General features: G+C 59.1%; 2 protein-coding genes across 2 annotated transcripts; both read right to left on the bottom strand.

The window, feature by feature from the left end:
• Positions 1 to 154: 154 nt before the first annotated feature.
• On the bottom strand, positions 155 to 2,937 carry G6PC1 (glucose-6-phosphatase catalytic subunit 1; the record flags this gene model as incomplete). The annotated part of the gene is made up of 5 exons (XM_084222288.1): positions 155 to 1,246; positions 1,343 to 1,458; positions 1,676 to 1,784; positions 2,109 to 2,218; positions 2,708 to 2,937. 5 exons carry the CDS (start codon positions 2,935 to 2,937, stop codon positions 735 to 737), a joined length of 1,077 nt encoding a protein of 358 aa, XP_084078414.1. The 3' UTR covers positions 155 to 734.
• Positions 2,938 to 6,042: 3,105 nt separating this feature from the next.
• LOC311163247 (uncharacterized protein) lies at positions 6,043 to 15,746 on the bottom strand (the record flags this gene model as incomplete). The annotated part of the gene is made up of 8 exons (XM_084222017.1): positions 6,043 to 6,776; positions 6,926 to 7,055; positions 7,725 to 8,010; positions 8,097 to 9,668; positions 10,987 to 11,260; positions 11,758 to 11,887; positions 12,078 to 12,363; positions 14,180 to 15,746. The coding sequence occupies 8 exons, from the start codon at positions 15,744 to 15,746 to the stop codon at positions 6,474 to 6,476; spliced, it is 4,548 nt and encodes a 1,515-aa protein (XP_084078143.1). The 3' UTR covers positions 6,043 to 6,473.
• Between the last annotated feature and the right edge of the window lie 314 nt (positions 15,747 to 16,060).

Genomic DNA, 16,060 nt, shown 5'->3' with positions numbered 1-16,060 from the left:
ACATGTCTTGCAGCTGTTGAGGGTCTTCAGCCCCCAGGAGAAATGTCCTTCCTCTACCATCTGCAGGCCATGGCACAGCCCTGCATCCAGGAGCTGATCCCCCATCCCATGGTGCTGGCCAGCAGGACACTCAAACTCTCCAGCTAAACAACCTCCAGCTTTAATAAAACACCTCCTGTGCCCAGCCCAGCCACCCCGTGTGCTGTGCACAGATCCATGCACTGCGTGTGCCCACGTGGGCGTGTGTGCCCCCCACACTGACACAGAGGTGAGCACCGAACGTCCCAGGGCTGGGGGTCCCTCACCCACACTGGCACTCGATCTCCATGTCCCAGTCTGTCCGTTCCTGTCACAGAGCTGCCTCTTCAGCGGACCCCAGACTCGCTGAGGTGACAGCTGCCAGTGGTGCTGTCCCCAGCCCTGCAGCACGGAGGTGGCCTGTCCCCACGGGCTGCAAGGGAGTGCAGGAGCTCCCTCTGCTGCTGCTGGGTCCTGGGCAGGTGACCCCCACCCGTGTGTGCAGGAGGGACAGCAGGGGAGTCGTGGGCATGCAGGGCTCTCTCTCTGTGCCGTCAGCCAGCCCAGCCCAGCGTGACTGGCACTGTGGGTCCGTGTTGTGGCAGCCACCCAGCAGCACCACCGGCCCAGCCTCCATGCTCTGCTCCCCGTGCAGAATCAGTGGCTGAGGTGCACCCAGGGCCTGGCAGGTGCCCCCGAGTCACCCCTGGGGTGCCTTAGGCGGCCTTTTTGTGCTGCGTGGCCAGGAGCTGGGACAGGCAGTAGGGGATGAGGCCGACGGTGGCCAGCGGCACGGCCGCGCTCTTGCAGAAGGAGAGGGCGTAGAAGAGCAGCTGCACGTGGGAGGGAGGCTTGAAGGCATCAAAGACGTGGAGGATGAGGAGGGAGGCGGCGATGCAGCCCAGGCGGAAGGGCAGCTGCTGGCCCTGCTTTAACCGGGAGCTCTCCTGGTACAGGTGGCAGTTGAGGGCCAGCCCCAGCCCGAAGAGGATGCCCAGGTTACGGAGGAGGCTGGCAAAGGGAGTGGTGTCGATGTGCACCCACTCAGGGTTGCTGCACCACTTCTGCGCCTTCTCCAGCGTCCAGAGCAGGTCCACGCCGAATGTCCACAGCAGCAGGTAGAAGCCCAGGGTGAAGCTGAAGAGGAAGATGGTGATGCCCAGGTACCAATGGAAGCTGGCATGGTAGATGAAGCGGACGTGCTGGAAGGTCTTGGCCACGGCCATCCCTGCCAGTAACAAAGTGGGAGCGTTGGTCAGTGCTGCAGGTACTGCACAGTGGTGCTGCAGGGACAGGGATGGGAGAGGGGGTCTGATGCACTCACCTGAGAACACCCCTGCAATCACCTGGTGGGGGAAGTGAGCGGCAATGAAGACTCGGGACATGCAGACACAGACCTGAACTGCCCAGAACCCGATCCAAAGCACTGTCCACAGCACCCTGTGAGGGACAGGTGGCCATGTGAGTGCCAGGGCCAGCTTGCACTGCCCATGGCGCTGCCATCATGTACTCCAAACAATGCCTGGCTGTCGCTGAGCCTGTCCCCATGCAGACCCCAGCTGTCAGCCCACAGCCTTGCACCCTGATGGGCTTGGCTGTGCCTGTCTGTGCTGGAGCCACCTCTGCCTGGCACAGGTGGTTTTGGCACACAGCTTACCAGTATCCCAGCGTCCTTGACTGCTTCTCTCCCCCAGCAGCAGACAGGAGGGCTGTCACCATGACGTAGTACACGCCTGCTGCACCCATGGCATGGCCAGATGGGCTCCCTGGGCAAGAAGAGAGACCCAGGTCAGGCTCTGCATGGGCCAGAGCTCAGCACACACAGGGGTTTGTGCTGAGCCACCACAGCTTCACCAAGGGTCAAGGTCTGCTCCGTGCAGGGGCTGCCCTGCCTCCTTCCCCTGCAGGCACAGCCAGTGTCCCCAGCAGCACGGCAGCAAGGGCCCTCTCTCCAGAGCTGTGTGTGCTCCCTGCAGGCTGCCAGGAAGGCCAGGCCAGGCCAGCACCCCCTCTTAGCCTCTTCAGGTCACCTTGGGCAAGTACCCCCTGCCCCTGGCTGCAAGCCCCTCCCATGGCTCAGGGAACCCTACCAGGGCCAGTCTCGCAGGTGAGTGGGAACTGCTGGATCTCTGGTGCAGAGCTGTTGCCATAATAGTCTGTGTCAAGGACCCACCAGTATGGTCTCTCCCCAAAGAGGATCCTGAAAAGAAAAGAGAAGGAATCTGGGGAGGTCCAGGGCACAACTGCAGATTTAGATCTGTCCTGGGAGATGGAAGAAGCAAAGGACCCACAAGTGGTGCAGGGCATCCTGACAGACACAGCACCCAGCTGATGGCTGGTTCTGACAACTGACACTGCCCATGTCCCATCCCCAGCCCTGAGGGGGAAGAGCAAGAACTTCCTGGAAACAAGTCAAAATTGCCTCCTGTGGTGAGAGGCTCTGTGAAGATCCCCCCCCTCAGCACCACAGCCCTGGCTGATGGGAGGCTCTGTTTGCAGGAGGCTCCATCTCTGCTTGGAGCAGAGGGGGAGAGCTGTTCCTGCAAGGCTTGGGAAGCAGTGACCATTGTCACTGCCCAGCTGGGGCTGAACTCTGTTCTACTCCAGCCCTGGGGCTGACAGCACCCATCTGCCCACATCAGTCCAGGTGTGCCAGCACAGGTGGGAGTGTTGGCTGGGGGCCACTCACCACTTGAAGACGAGGTTGAGCCAGTCTCCAATTACAGCCACCCAGATGAGCCTGATGCCCACTGCTTCACTGAAGTGGAACCAGATGGGGAAGAGAACAAAAAAAGCATTCCTGAGATCAGCAGCATAGGAGATGAAGAGGAACCAGTCCTGGGAGCCCTGGAAGCGCTGCTGCAGCCAGTGTGTGGTCTGGATGCCCACATCATGCAGGAGGTTCATGTTGGCCTCCATCCTCCTCTGCGGCCCTCAGTGTGCCTCTGGCTGTCCCCTACTCCTCTGTGCCACTGGGGTTTTATACTGTGCAGGGTCTTGTTTGCAGCAGGCAGGTCACTGTCCCAGCACTGATCTTTGGACCCAAAACCACTCTTTCCAAAGGTACATCACCAGGGGGTTGGAACAAACATGTTTGGAACAGCTTACGTAAAAGGGGAAAACAGGTTTCGAGGGCACGTGGAGAGCAGTGCTCCAACCCCAGCACCATCCCCTGCCCCTCACCATCCCCTCACTCGGGGGGATCCTGCAGCCCTGGCTCCTCCAGCTCACCAGCACAACAGCTCTGACTGACCCACAGCCCTCGATCTGTGTGTGACAGTCCTGCAGAGCTGCCATGGCCAGGGCTGACAATTGCTCTGGTCTCTCTGCCATCAGTGAACAGCCACCAGAGCATGGTGAGGATGCCCAGGAGCATGCAGTGGGAGCACAGAGCAGAGGGCAGACTGCCCACCCCCCTCCTCATTTGCCAGGCTAATTTATCATTGCATAATGGGAAACTTTCAAAGCCATTCCTGGAGTCCCTGCGGTCCCAGGCAGCCAGGCCTGGGATGCTCCTGGCTGCCAGTCGTGTTCTTCTGATCTCTAGTGAGGGGCTGAAGGACCTTTGCAAAGAAGGAGTGCACTTCTCCTCCCAGCACTGCTCCACTGGGCTCACCCCTCCTGCCCCATCAGAGCCCAGCTGTGGGTACAGAGCCAAACACAGAACTCATCCTGCAGTGCCCATGGCCATCCCCTCCAGCCCAGCTGCACTCTGCTGTCCCTGCCAGCAGTGCTGGCCCTGCAGCCCTGTCACCCACAGCTGCCAGTGCCTGGACACAGCCCTGTGGCAGCAGCACAGGGTGCCCAGGCAGCACCCAGCACAGCTGAGCAGGCAGCAAGGCATTAATGATCAACAGCCAGTGAAATGCATCACTTATCTCCCTCCTGAGAAAATTCATGGCAGGATCCTTGAACCCCTGCCCTGTGTTGTTTGTCTCAGAGCTGTGTCCAGTACTGAGTCCTGCTGACAAACAGCAGGAGTTACAGGCCTCATCCTGCCCCTCTGCCCGTGCAGAGCCCAGGGAGCCATGGGCTCTGACAGGCAAAACACCAGCAAACCTCTCTGCTTGGGATGTGAGCGTGGATGGCCTGGGAGGAAAGCAGGCAAAGGCCACAGACACAGACCCAGCCCTGCTGCAGGCATGTCCTATCCAGCCTGGCCGTGCTGCACCCAAGGAAGGTGGTCCCAGACCCTGGACTGAGCTCCTGACCTGCAAAACATCCCAACAAAACAGGAGTTTGCACAGAAACTGAATTACTCTTGCAAAACAAATTCCCCGACAGCTCATTCCAGGGTCTTCAACTGAGAGTGGCTTTGGCCAGCGTGAAGGAATGCAACAGACTTGGCTTCTGTTCCAAAAATATTTTGAAACCATCAGCAATAAATCCTTCCCAGGAGATTTCACAGCGGAAAATGGGGCAAAAGGTGTTGGGGGATGGGGGCTAGCACTCCAGTCCCCTAGGAAAAAGTCACTGCAGGAAAATTGGGGCCATAGTGGGGAGAGGGCAGGAAGGAGGATGGAAGCAGCCACCTCCTCCCTCCCAGCACAGAGTGGCTCAGCCCAGTACCCCAGTGTGTTTGTGCAGTGCCAGGTGCACATGCCACTGATCAGGACAGTGCCAGAGGTGCCAGCGTCCACACAGTCCCAGCCCTGCTCCATGCTCTGCCCTGTGGATAAATCCCCAGCCCCAAAGTCCCTGTGAGGACCTGGGGCAGGGCAGCAGGAGCTGCCTGGGCACTGCAGGTTCTGCATTCTGGCTGGTCTGACCATTGCTCAGGGTCCTGCCATGCCCTGCACCCCTCCCCTGCTCAGCCCTGCCAGGATGTGCCCTGTAAATGTGCTGGCTTTCCCAGGGAAGGACTGAGGCCAGGCTGGGAGAACCCAGTTTGTGCCCTGGGTCTGTGCTCAGCAGGCCCAGCTGTGTGACTGCAGGGGCACAGCTGGCTCTGGCACACACTGTGCCCGTGATTCCCAAGGTTCTGGGTGCAGCTCTGGCCAGCACAGCACCAGTGGGGGCTGAACGTGCCACGTGGAGTGCCCGTGTTTGCTCCAGAATGTTCCCTGACAGCTGCAAGGTCCAGGTTGGGCTGTGGCAGCGTGGTCACTGCGTCAGCACTGCTCGTGTGGGCACAGGGCGGGCAGGGAGCCAGCTGGGCACGACCTTCCTCCTCTCACACAGCCCCTGCTGTCACCCCAGGGCACCCAGGGGCCACTGCAGCCTCACACGGTGCCATGGCCTGAGCTGCCCTCTGCTCCCCTCCCCTCTCCCGGGTGCTGCAGCAGGCTGAGCTGGCTCCCAGGGGCACTTCCACAGCCGTGAGGGCTGCTCAGGCCCCTCTCAGCATGTTCTTGAGGGCTGCTCAGGCCCCTCTCAGCATGTTCTGCACAGACCCATCCATTCCAGCGAGGGGTCAGAGGGGATGGATACCCACCGTGCCCCCAGGGACGCTTTGGTGAGTGTTGAGTGTCTGCAGCCATGTGCCAGGGCTGGCACTGACCCCACCAAGCTTCTTGGTGTCCCCATGCCAGCCTGGCACGGTGGGGAGGGGTTCTGTGGGCTGCACATGCAGCTAGGGGTGTGGAATCAAGGGTCCCCACGCAGGGGGGCTGAGCAGGCTGGGCAGCAGCCAAGCCCAGAACTGATTAACACAGCTCAGAACAACTGTCAAACATTAACTCCCTTGTTTGCTCCATATTCCCTGGCAGCAGCCTCCTGCCAGCACCAGGGTCCAGGAGCATCGCCAGGACAACCCACACAGCCATGCCAGGCTCTGGGGCAGCCCCACAGCCCTGGGAGCCCTGCAGAGCCGAGCCAGGGCCATCCCTAACAGCCCCAACAGGGCTTCAGCCGTGCCACAGGAGACAGAGCAGCACCCAGGAGTTGGTTCAGGAAAAGCACAGAGTGCCTGTTTATTGGGAAGGGCAGACACGGGGCAGTGCCAGCCCGGGCTGTGCCCATCCAGAGCTCAGCCTGGGCTCCTGCAGCAGCCTCCCAGCGAGCCCAGGCAGCACCTCCCTCTGCAGAGCTGGGGAGGAGGTTTGGGGCATCCTGTGGCAGTTCCACAGGCACACCACACCACTCACTCCTGCCACCGTGGGCAAAACCTCAGCTGGAGCACGGCTCCAGGGGCAGCTGCAGCTTTGTGCTGTGGCCAGCACTGTCCCCCTGTGTGCACCAGTGATGGGAAGAGCTGGAAGTCCCATCCCAGAGGAGGGGAGCGGCTGTGGGCACCCCACAGTACACAGGGGGACATCCAGGGTGAAATAAAAAAAAAATCACTCCCAGGGGCTGCTTTTCAGAGGTTTTGGGTCCTCCTTTGCTGCAGCACTGCAACAAGGACTGAGCTTCTCCCAAAACCTGACCCTGAGCACAGGACAGCCTGGGCAGGGGGAGGGCAGGTCCTGGGGTGGGACAGAGACCCTCTGAGTGCCCACCCAGCAGCCCCTGGCCCATCAGAGCCCACCCAGAGGCGGTGCCAGGCTGAGGTTGAGGAAGCCCCCAAAGTGGAAGGGGGGCAGGCGGGGGGCACAGGTGGCAGCAGAGGACAGGCAGGCAAGAGGATTGTCCCCACATGCCCCAGCATCCTGCTCACTGCTGAGGTACACACTGTCAGGTGAATCCACTGAGGGGTCCTCGTTGAAGTAGTTGTAGGGCCTCAGGAAAAAGCCAACACTGTTCCCCACTGTCACTGTGTTGGGGATGTCTTCAGCATGAGGGATGTGCAGGAACCCCACAGTGATCCAGGCAACCAAGTCCTGGGAGAAGAGGAATGAGGCATCTGTCAGGCTGAGCAGGACTCTGCCAGCCCAGCAGCTGTTCAGGCTGGCTCTGGGACAGGTGCAGCTTCTGTCCAGGATGTCCCCACAAGGTTCAGCTTTTCTCCATCCTAGGAAGCCCAGCTTACCTGGTTGGTGATGTTCTCGTTGTTGATGAAGTCAGCAAAGGCCACAGTGGGTGTCCAGGGGTCGTTCTGGTTGTAGAGGCTGGTGCTGGTGGGCTCCTCCTCCTTCCTCTGGGTGACAGCCAGCTGGTACCTGCCAGCACAGGGCTCACAGGGGCTTGTCCATGCCAGCCATGGCACTGCCAAACTGGGGCTGGGCACCCCCAGTCTGCCCCGGGGTGGGAAGGGAAAGGGCCAAGAGGGCAGAAATGGGCAGCAGCCCCAGCATCTCCAGGCTTTGTGGGGGATCCCTTGCTGCCTGTGGCTTTTCAGCATGGCTGGGACACAGATGGATCCAGGTGCAAACGCTGCCACTCAGTGCCCAGTGACCTCCCCTGAGCCACAGCTGCTTCTCCCCACACAGGAGCTCCATCAGCTCAGCTCACCCTGGCACTGAGACTGGTCTGTGCTCACCCCAAGCATTTTCCAGAAGGCATTCTGTCCTCGTGGGAAGATATCCCAACCTGGCAATGCCAGTGCTTCCCTTAGGAATTCATTCTGCCTTCTTCCCCTCAAAGGGAAAAACACATGGGGCTGCTCTAAATTAATCTGACGTGGGGTCAGGCTCCCGCCTGTGAGCTACCATGAGCAGATGTTATTGAGCAACATCTCAAGGAAATTTCAGAGCCAAAAGCAATGCATGTTTGCTTTAACCCTTTGTTTAACCCTTCCCTGCAGCCTGGTGCAGGCCTGCCTAGGGGTGAGAGCCTCCCTCCACCAGAAGCAGAAGCTGCTGAAGCCTCAGCTGGCCTCTGGCACCCACCTGCCCCAGCTGACAGAGCGTTCCATGGAGCTGTTGGTGGGCAGGTGCTTCCCAGCAAAGCTGATGACCTGGATCCTGTAGCTGCGTGGGTGCTCCCACTTGTTGGGGTTGGGGCTGACAAAGGAGAGGTAGCGGGGCAGGGGGACATTGAGTGGGAATGCTGCCTCATCCTCCCTCTCCAGCCTCTTCCTGCGGAGGAACGGCCGCTCGATGGTGTTCTGTGCGCTCCAGGGATCTTTGACAAACTCATACTCCATATCCTGGCTCTCCAGGGAGTTCAGCTGCCCTGTGAAGCAGAAGAGAAAACCCTCTCAAGCTCTGCACCCCAGGCCACAATAAACCACAGCCACGCACAAAGGTGGCCAGACCTACCATCAACATCCAGGTCCACCTTGTAGTGGATGTGGTGGATGTGCATCGTCCCCAGCGTGTGGGGCCCGACCCTGTTGCCATAGTCAGTGCCTCGGCCATGGAGGAAGGAGGAGCTGATGTAGCCCGTGGCGTGCACCCGGACCTCCAGGGCCCCGCTGGCGTGGAACAGGAAGTCCCAGATGTAGTCGTAGTTAATGAGCGTGGAGATGGTGCGGAGGACCAGCGCGTTCCTCCGCAGCCCGCCGTAGTAGAAGGACTGCGAGTCGGAGAAGTGGCGCCTCAGAGGGAGGGCAGAGTCGTGCTCAAAAATGCAGAGGGAGTTCTGGTTGGTTTTGGGAGTGTCTGTCTCTGCCAGGTAGTGCCGGTCCACGTAGGTGGCTGTGTAGGGGCAGTCCAGGCCCCGCACCAGCTCGTAGGCAAACCTGCCGATGCCGAAGCTGCCGTCCAGGTAGCGGGTGGACATTCCCCCAGGGCAGTTGGAGCCGTACAGGGCTAAGGCTTCCTGCAGGCTCAGCTCATAGACAATCCTCTCCCCACGGTACCTGATGTCGAAGAGGCGCGGGCCAGTGTTGGGGTTCATCCCAAAGGCAAAGCTCCAGCCCTGGAAGGTGACGTGGTTGTTCCTGACGCTGTAGCGGGGACCCTGCGGCTCGAACTGCAGCGGGCCCGGGGGCCCAGGAGGCTGCCGGGGCTTCATTGAGCCCAGCACTGCATCAGCCTGGGGCTGCTTCAGTCTGACCACCTCCAGTGCACCGGCCACAAACTCCTGCTCCAGATCCCCCGTGCTGGCAAAGTACCGGCCGTTGTAGAAGACTTTGCGCAGCTGCCACCGGGACACGTGCAGGTCCCCGTGGTCCACCAGCACCTCCAGCCCCACTGGCGACAGGTAGTAGCCGGTGCCAGCCACATTGTGGAAAAGGACAAACCAGGTGACACGGTCACCAGACTTGAAGCCCCGTGGGGCTGTGGTGAGGGTGACCAGGTCGGTGCCGTCGGACTCGCAGCAGGCGGCGAGGAAGCGCGGCGCCTTCTTCAGCTCGGCGTGAACGAGGGCGTTGATCTCCGCGTACTCCCTGCCCGTGGCGGCTCTGCGGTGGTAGGGCACCTTCCCCCCGTACTTCTGCACCGTCACGTCCCGGTGGTACGCCGGCCCCGGCAGCGGCCCCACCACCAGCTCGGTGATGTTGGGCTCCGGCTGCTGCCCAAAGTACAGCACGGCCAGAGCCTCCCGGGGGGGACGAGCCCCCCCCGAGTCCAGGAACCGCAGCACCTCTGCCTTGGCGGGCACCTGCACATCCACCCAGGCGATGCAGTTCTCCGAGGGCTCGGCACGGGACGCCTCCACCAGCGGCACCCCCAGGTGTCCCTGCAGGTACCGCACCACCTGGGACATCTCCTCGGCTGTCAGGTCAGCAAACACCAGGCTCTGGCCGTCCTCCACGTCCTCCTGCTCCGGGGCCGCGTGCTGGCAGGTTCTGGGGCTCCTTTCTCTGGTCAGCAGCACGCAGACCAGAGCGAAGATCGTGGCTAAGGCCAGACCAAGGAGGATGAGCACGGTTTTCAGGCTCATGCCTGCTGAGGCACTGAGTGCTCTCACAGTCTGGCAGGACACGTTTCCAGCTGTGGAATCCTCCCAGCCACTCTCTAGAACAAGGGGCTGGGTTGGCTCGGGTTTATTTTCCTCCCCTGTTTCCTCAGCAGGGAGCAGCCCCGAGGAACTCGCAGGGAGGGTGCAAGGGGACGTCCTCACACATTGCCAAGGTTTGCTGGGAACCATAAAAGGCAACTATGCTCTGCTTCCCTAGAGGGCCATAATTTTAAGTAAACTCAATGTTTGTACATCTGTCCTTCCCCTCTGGTCCCAGATCCTACACTGCAGAGCTTGGAGAGGATGGATGCACTCCTTTAGGGGAAATAAGCACATTCTCACTTCTCCCCTTTCTCTTAACCCTGCAGATGCTGGGCAGGCTGTAGAGATAAACCTTCCCTGTGCAGAGCAGTGCTAAACACAGCACCCTGCCCCATCCTGACACAGCCCTGCCATCATCCCCATGGTCCTGCAGCCAGGAGGGAGGGGACAGCTTTGTCACCTTGCAAATGTGCCCACTGATCCTGAGTTAGAGCCTAGCACAGACAGGGCTGCGAGGAGGGGAACAGGGGCACCAGAGCCCAGCCAGCACCCTGGCAAACAGGCAGTGGCACTGGCCCTGCTGCATCCCCAGCAGCCATCAAAGGTGAAACCATTAAAGCCATGAAACCCCTTCCTGCAAGGTCCTGTCCAGATCCCTCCCTTGTGCCCAGCACTGAGGGCCTGAGAGCCACAACCCACACGGTCCTGGCCATGATCCAACCTCCCCCCAGCAGCCACAGGGCTTGGTGCCAGTGCCCACTTCCACCCCAGCTTGTCCCTCCTGCCTCCAGCTGGACATCCCTGTGCCCAGACAACACCCAGAGCCACACTGGGCTGGTTTGTGGGCACAGGAAAGACGGCAGAGAGCAGCACCACCCCCCAGGAGACACTGCTGGAAGTTGTAAGAACGAGACACTTGAGAGCATTGGACCAGCACCATTTTCATTATTTTAACCTGAGATATGCACTACACAGCACTTGCTTCTACAGCAGAGGAACAGGATTCTCTCCTGACTTTCCTCTGGCAATAGACTCAAATTCAGGAATTAACAGATAACATAGACTTCCATCTCACATCATACTGGGAAAATCATGTTTCCCTTTTCGAGAGCACTATTTCAAAAGCAATGATAAAACATTAAGTCACTGGACAACTGAAAATTGAGACAATTTCACTAAAAAGCTGAAAATTGGACACAGAACAGTCAGCCTGGTGTCTCTGACCACATCTCCTCACCATCCTGTAGCATTAAAGCCTGCTCATATTTCGAAAACCATCAAAAGTGAACGGGGGGAAGTTTGGCAAACAAGAGGCAGTTTTGGGCAAGCAGGCAAGAGGGTTGATTTCACATGCTGTCAAGTCCTGCTCACTGGTGAAAAACACACCATCCTGGGAGTATATAGAGGGGTCCAGGTCATAGTAGTTGTAGGGCCTCAGGAGAAAACCAACTGAGTTTCCCACAGTCACAGTGTTGGGAATATCCTCAGAGTGTGGAATGTGAAGGAAGCCAGCAGTTATCCAGGCAACCAGGTCCTAGGCAGGGAAGAGCCACAAGCCCAGGGTTACTTCAGAAGCTGCAGCAGCAGTGACCAAAATACACGTGGGGCAGTGGGGAGTGACAGAAGAGAAGGAGAGGAACCCCAGTAGGCAGCAGCCAGCTGTGTTCCCACACTCCTGGGAAAGGACTCCTCCCTCCCCCAAAGACCTGCCACAGCCATGGCTGCAGGCATCCAGCCAGTGGAAGGACCCTTGCTTTGACCTCCATGGCCTCACAACATTTTCATGATGTTTGTCAGCATTTCTCCACAGGGAGAAAGAAGCTTCTGCTCTGCACACACTCTCTGTGTTCTCTGACCAAAGTACCAAGCAGACACACAGAGAAGGGGATCCCCAAACCCATTTTCCTCTGGGCTGCTGCTCTCACAGCTGGGCCCGCTGTCCCAGGGGTGGTGCTGGAGTCCCTCTGCTCCTTGGGACTCCCCCTGAGCCTTGGCTGGGTGTTACATTCCAGCCCAGGAGCCCCAGCTCACCTCGTTGGTGATGGTCTCGTTGTTGATGAAGTCAGCAAAGGCCACAGTGGGTGTCCAGGGGTCATTCTGGTTGTAGATGCTGGTGCTGGTGGGCTCCTCCTCCTTCCTCCTGGTGACAGCCAGCTGGTACCTGAGGACAAGAAAAGAGAGGGGAGCAGCCCCCCGAGGCAGGGCAGAGCTCAATCAACTCCTGAAAGCCCGCAGAGCCCAGAAGAGTGCTTCCCTGTGCCTCCCATCAAGGGCCAGCCAGCAATGCCTTCCCAGCTGGCAGGGCTGAGGGGGTCTCTGAGAACCTGCCCTGCCAGCCAGGGCAGCCTGACCTTGCCCAGCTGATGGCCCTCTCCATGGAGCTGGCCTCAGGGATGTGGTCTCCTGCAGAACTGGTGATCTGGATCCTGTAGCCACGCTGGTGGCCCCACTTGTTTTTGCTGTTGGCAGCAAAGTAGATGTATCTGGGCATCTTGGAGTGGAGCAGGAAGGCAGCCTGGTCTTCTGTGTCCAGGACTTTCTTGGTGAGCCGTGGCCGCTCTATCTGCTGCTCTGGCCTCCAGGGAGCCCGTGCCATCTCAAACGCCATGTCATGGGCCATCAGGGAGTTTTTCACCCCTGCAAAGGCAAAACAAAGTCACTGAGGAGAGTGCCCACAGTGCCCTGCTCCCCAAGGACATCACAGTGCCTGCTCTCCCTGCACCCTGGGCTCTGCAGCTCCCCATCCCCATGCCATGACAACACCCCACGTGTGATCCATGGCTGGACACTTGTCCAAGCTGGGCAGCACCACTGTGCAGCAGAGGCTATGAGAGAGAAAAGGGGACAAGGGATGCTCTTCTACCCCAGGGCAGAAGAAGAGGTTTGCCTCCCATGCAAGCACAGTGTAATTAACAAGAGCATGAGCTTTGTTACTGCTCTTTGTCCTGCACAGCAGAGGCCCCTGGAGCAGCCTGGGTGCGGCACACATTTGCACATCACAGACAAGAGCAGTGTTGTGCTGCTCTCAGGCCCTGCCACAAGAGACATGGGCCCAAAGTTTGGAGCAAAGGGAGCAAATCAACCTGGGGATGAGGTGGAAAAAGGCTGCTGAGAGCATTTGATGGCCAGTGCCTGTGAGGTCTGGCAGAGAGGGTATTGCTCAGAACCTCCTGCCTGTCCCACCATGAAGCCCCTCTGTGTTCTTTTCCTTTACATGTGAGTGCTCATCTTCCATAAAGGCCATTTCAGAGCTGAACCTGTGGCCATCTGTGAAGGTCTGAGCCCCACAGAAGAAGATCCATGCACAGCTGAGTTCTTTTCCTTTCTTTTTCTCACGTGAACAAAATTTCTACTGCTCCTGGCAGTATTAACAGTGACAGTCTGATTTCGTCTGCCTTCTCCCTGCTCCTGCAGTTCTGCCACCCCCTCACTGCAAGCACACCACCCTGCCTCACAAGTGGAAAGGAAAACCTGTATAACCAGCAAAAAAATAAAGTTCTTTGAGAAGTATTTTGGAGACTACATTTTCAAAGGGAGAGACAAGATCCAGACCTACCTGCCACGTCCAAGTCCACCTTGTAGCTGACAAAATGGGTGTGTATCGTACCCAGGTGTGCTCCCAAAGCCTATTGCCGTATCTCAGGCCATCCCCATGAGAAAGGACGAGCTTGGGTACCCTGTGGCCTGCACCTTGCCCTCCAGGGCCCCGTTCTGGTAGAGGATGAAGTCCCACATGTAGCTGTAGTTGCCCACGGTGGCGATGGAGCGAAGCACCAGGGCAGAGTTGACCAGCTGAGGCTGAGCATCCCTGCACTTCCAGCACTTCACTGTGAGCAGGGGGCTGCTCCTGGGCTCAAAAACCCTGTGCAGGCATCCAGTGCCAGACTGTGACTGCAGTGGAGCAGGGGACCTCGCTGGGTGGCTGCAGTGCCTTCACAACTCAGGATCCAATGCCCGAGGGTTCCCTCAAGAGAAGGGGAGGGATCTGCAGGAGCTCAGCCCCACGGAGCGGCAGAACAGCTGCCCTGCTTTACATGGGGCAGTGAGACACCAGGAGGGTTTTCCCAAGGGAGGAGGAGTGCCAGGAGCAGCAGCAGGCTCACTCTGTCTGGGCTCAGACAGGGCCAACTCCCCGTCTGCCCGCCCGTGCCTATGGCAACACACACCGTGCCAGACGAGAGGCCTCAAGGAAACACAAACATTTTTCAGCTGCTACCTTTCATACTTTCCCTGAGCTGAACACAGAGCTCCCAGAAATTCCCACTGCTTTCCACCCAGTGATCTCGACAGACTGTTTTATATATTGAAAAATAATTTTGCAATGAAAGAAGAGGTTAGCAGAATAAAGAAGAGTTCTGATGTCAGTTATTAGGGACTGTATAGACAAGGAGGAAAACCTCAAAGGTCTGGGGCTTATCAGAACAATGGCAGACATTAAAAGAGCCAGACCTACCTGCCACGTCCAAGTCCACCTTGTAGTTGACAAAATGGGTGTGTATCGTCCCCAGGGTGTGCTCCCAAAGCCTATTGCCGTATCTCAGGCCATCCCCATGGAGAAAGGACGAGCTCGGGTACCCTGTGGCCTGCACCTTGCCCTCCAGGGCCCCGTTCTGGTAGAAGATGAAGTCCCAGACGTAGTCGTAGTTGCCCACGGTGGCGATGGAGCGAAGCACCAGGGCAGAGTTCACCAGCCCCCCGTAGTAGAGCGACTGGAGGTTGGAGTAGTGGCGCCTCAGAGGGGAGCCCAGGTTCTGCTCAAAGATGCAGAGCGAACCCTTCCTCTTCTTGGGCCTCAGGCTGTCAGACAGAGAGAGTGTGTCCACGTAGGTGGCCAGGTAGGGGCAGTCCACCCCTGGCACCAGGGGGGAGGTGTAGCGCCCCAGGCCGAAGCTGCCGTCCATGTAGCGGGTGGACATCCCGCCCGGGCAGTTGGAGCCGTACACCGACATCGCCTCCTGCACGCTGATCTCATAGGCAACCCTCTCCCCCTTGTGTCGGATGTCAAACAGCCGCAGGCCCGTGCTCACGCTCATCCCAAAGGCAAAGCTCCAGCCCTGGAAGGTGACGTGGTTGTTCCTGACGCTGTAGCGGGGACCCTGCGGCTCGAACTGCAGCGGGAACAGCGCGGCTGCGGGTGCTCGAGGCTTCATGGAGGAGAAGTCCCCGTCCCACGGCGCCTTCCTCACCTTCTCCACGCTGATCCGACCCTGCACGTAGGCACTCTCCAGCTGCACCATGTCCCTGTAGTACTGCCCGTTGTAGAACACCCTGCTCACTGCCCACTCTGAGATGTCCAGGCTGCTGTGGTCCACCAGCACCTCCAGCCCCACAGGGTGCAAAAAGAACCCGCTGACATTCTGGAACAGCACAAACCAGGTGACACGGTCACCAGACTGGAACCCACGAGGAGCAGCTGTCACGGTGGCAAGATTGGCTCCATCATACTCCATGACTTGCTGCATGAAAGTTGGAGCTGAGGGGAACACTCGGCTCTTCAGGAACCCTCCAATCTGCTTGTGTTCAACAGCCAGCGTGGGTCTGCGGTGGTAGGGCACCTTCCCCCCGTACTTCTGCACCGTCACGTCCCGGTGGTACGCCGGCCCCGGCAGCGGCCCCACCACCAGCTCGGTGATGTTGGGCTCCAGCTGCTGCCCAAAGTACAGCACGGCCAGAGCCTCCCGGGGGGGACGAGCCCCCCCCGAGTCCAGGAACCGCAGCACCTCTGCCTTGGCGGGCACCTGCACATCCACCCAGGCGATGCAGTTCTCCGAGGGCTCGGCGCGGGACGCCTCCACCAGCGGCACCCCCAGGTGTCCCTGCAGGTACCGCACCACCTGGGACATCTCCTCGGCTGTCAGGTCAGCAAACACCAGGCTCTGGCCGTCCTCCACGTCCTCCTGCTCCGGGGCCACGTGCTGGCAGGTTCTGGGGCTCCTTTCTCTGGTCAGCAGCACGCAGACCAAAGCGAAGATCGTGGCTAAGGCCAGACCAAGGAGGAGGAGCACAGGTTTCAAGTTCATGCCTGCAGCTGGTCCAGCAGCATTCAGACTTCCAGAGCAGGCTTTCCAGCTCCTGCCTCTGTCAGTGTATGCTGCACTGGATGGATTAGCACAGAAAGTACAAAAGACTGGGAGAGGCTAGGGGAGGAGATCTGAAACCCTTGGTGACCAGAAAGGGCAGATCTCCTCTCAGCTGCAGCCTCTTTGGTCCTCCTTCACGGCAGTGCCCTGAAAGAACTTGTGGAGATGTAGGGTCAGTGACTCAGACAACTTCCACATAATTCCGTTACTTTTTCAGTCCAGCCTGCTTTCCTGAGGCTGCCTGTAAAAACGGA

The sequence above is a fragment of the Fringilla coelebs genome (genome assembly GCF_963513975.1).
Source record: "Fringilla coelebs genome assembly, chromosome: 27".
NCBI lineage: Eukaryota > Metazoa > Chordata > Aves > Passeriformes > Fringillidae > Fringilla > Fringilla coelebs.
The sequence above is the reverse complement of the archived record's forward strand: the minus strand, read 5'-3'. Positions and strand labels throughout refer to the sequence as shown.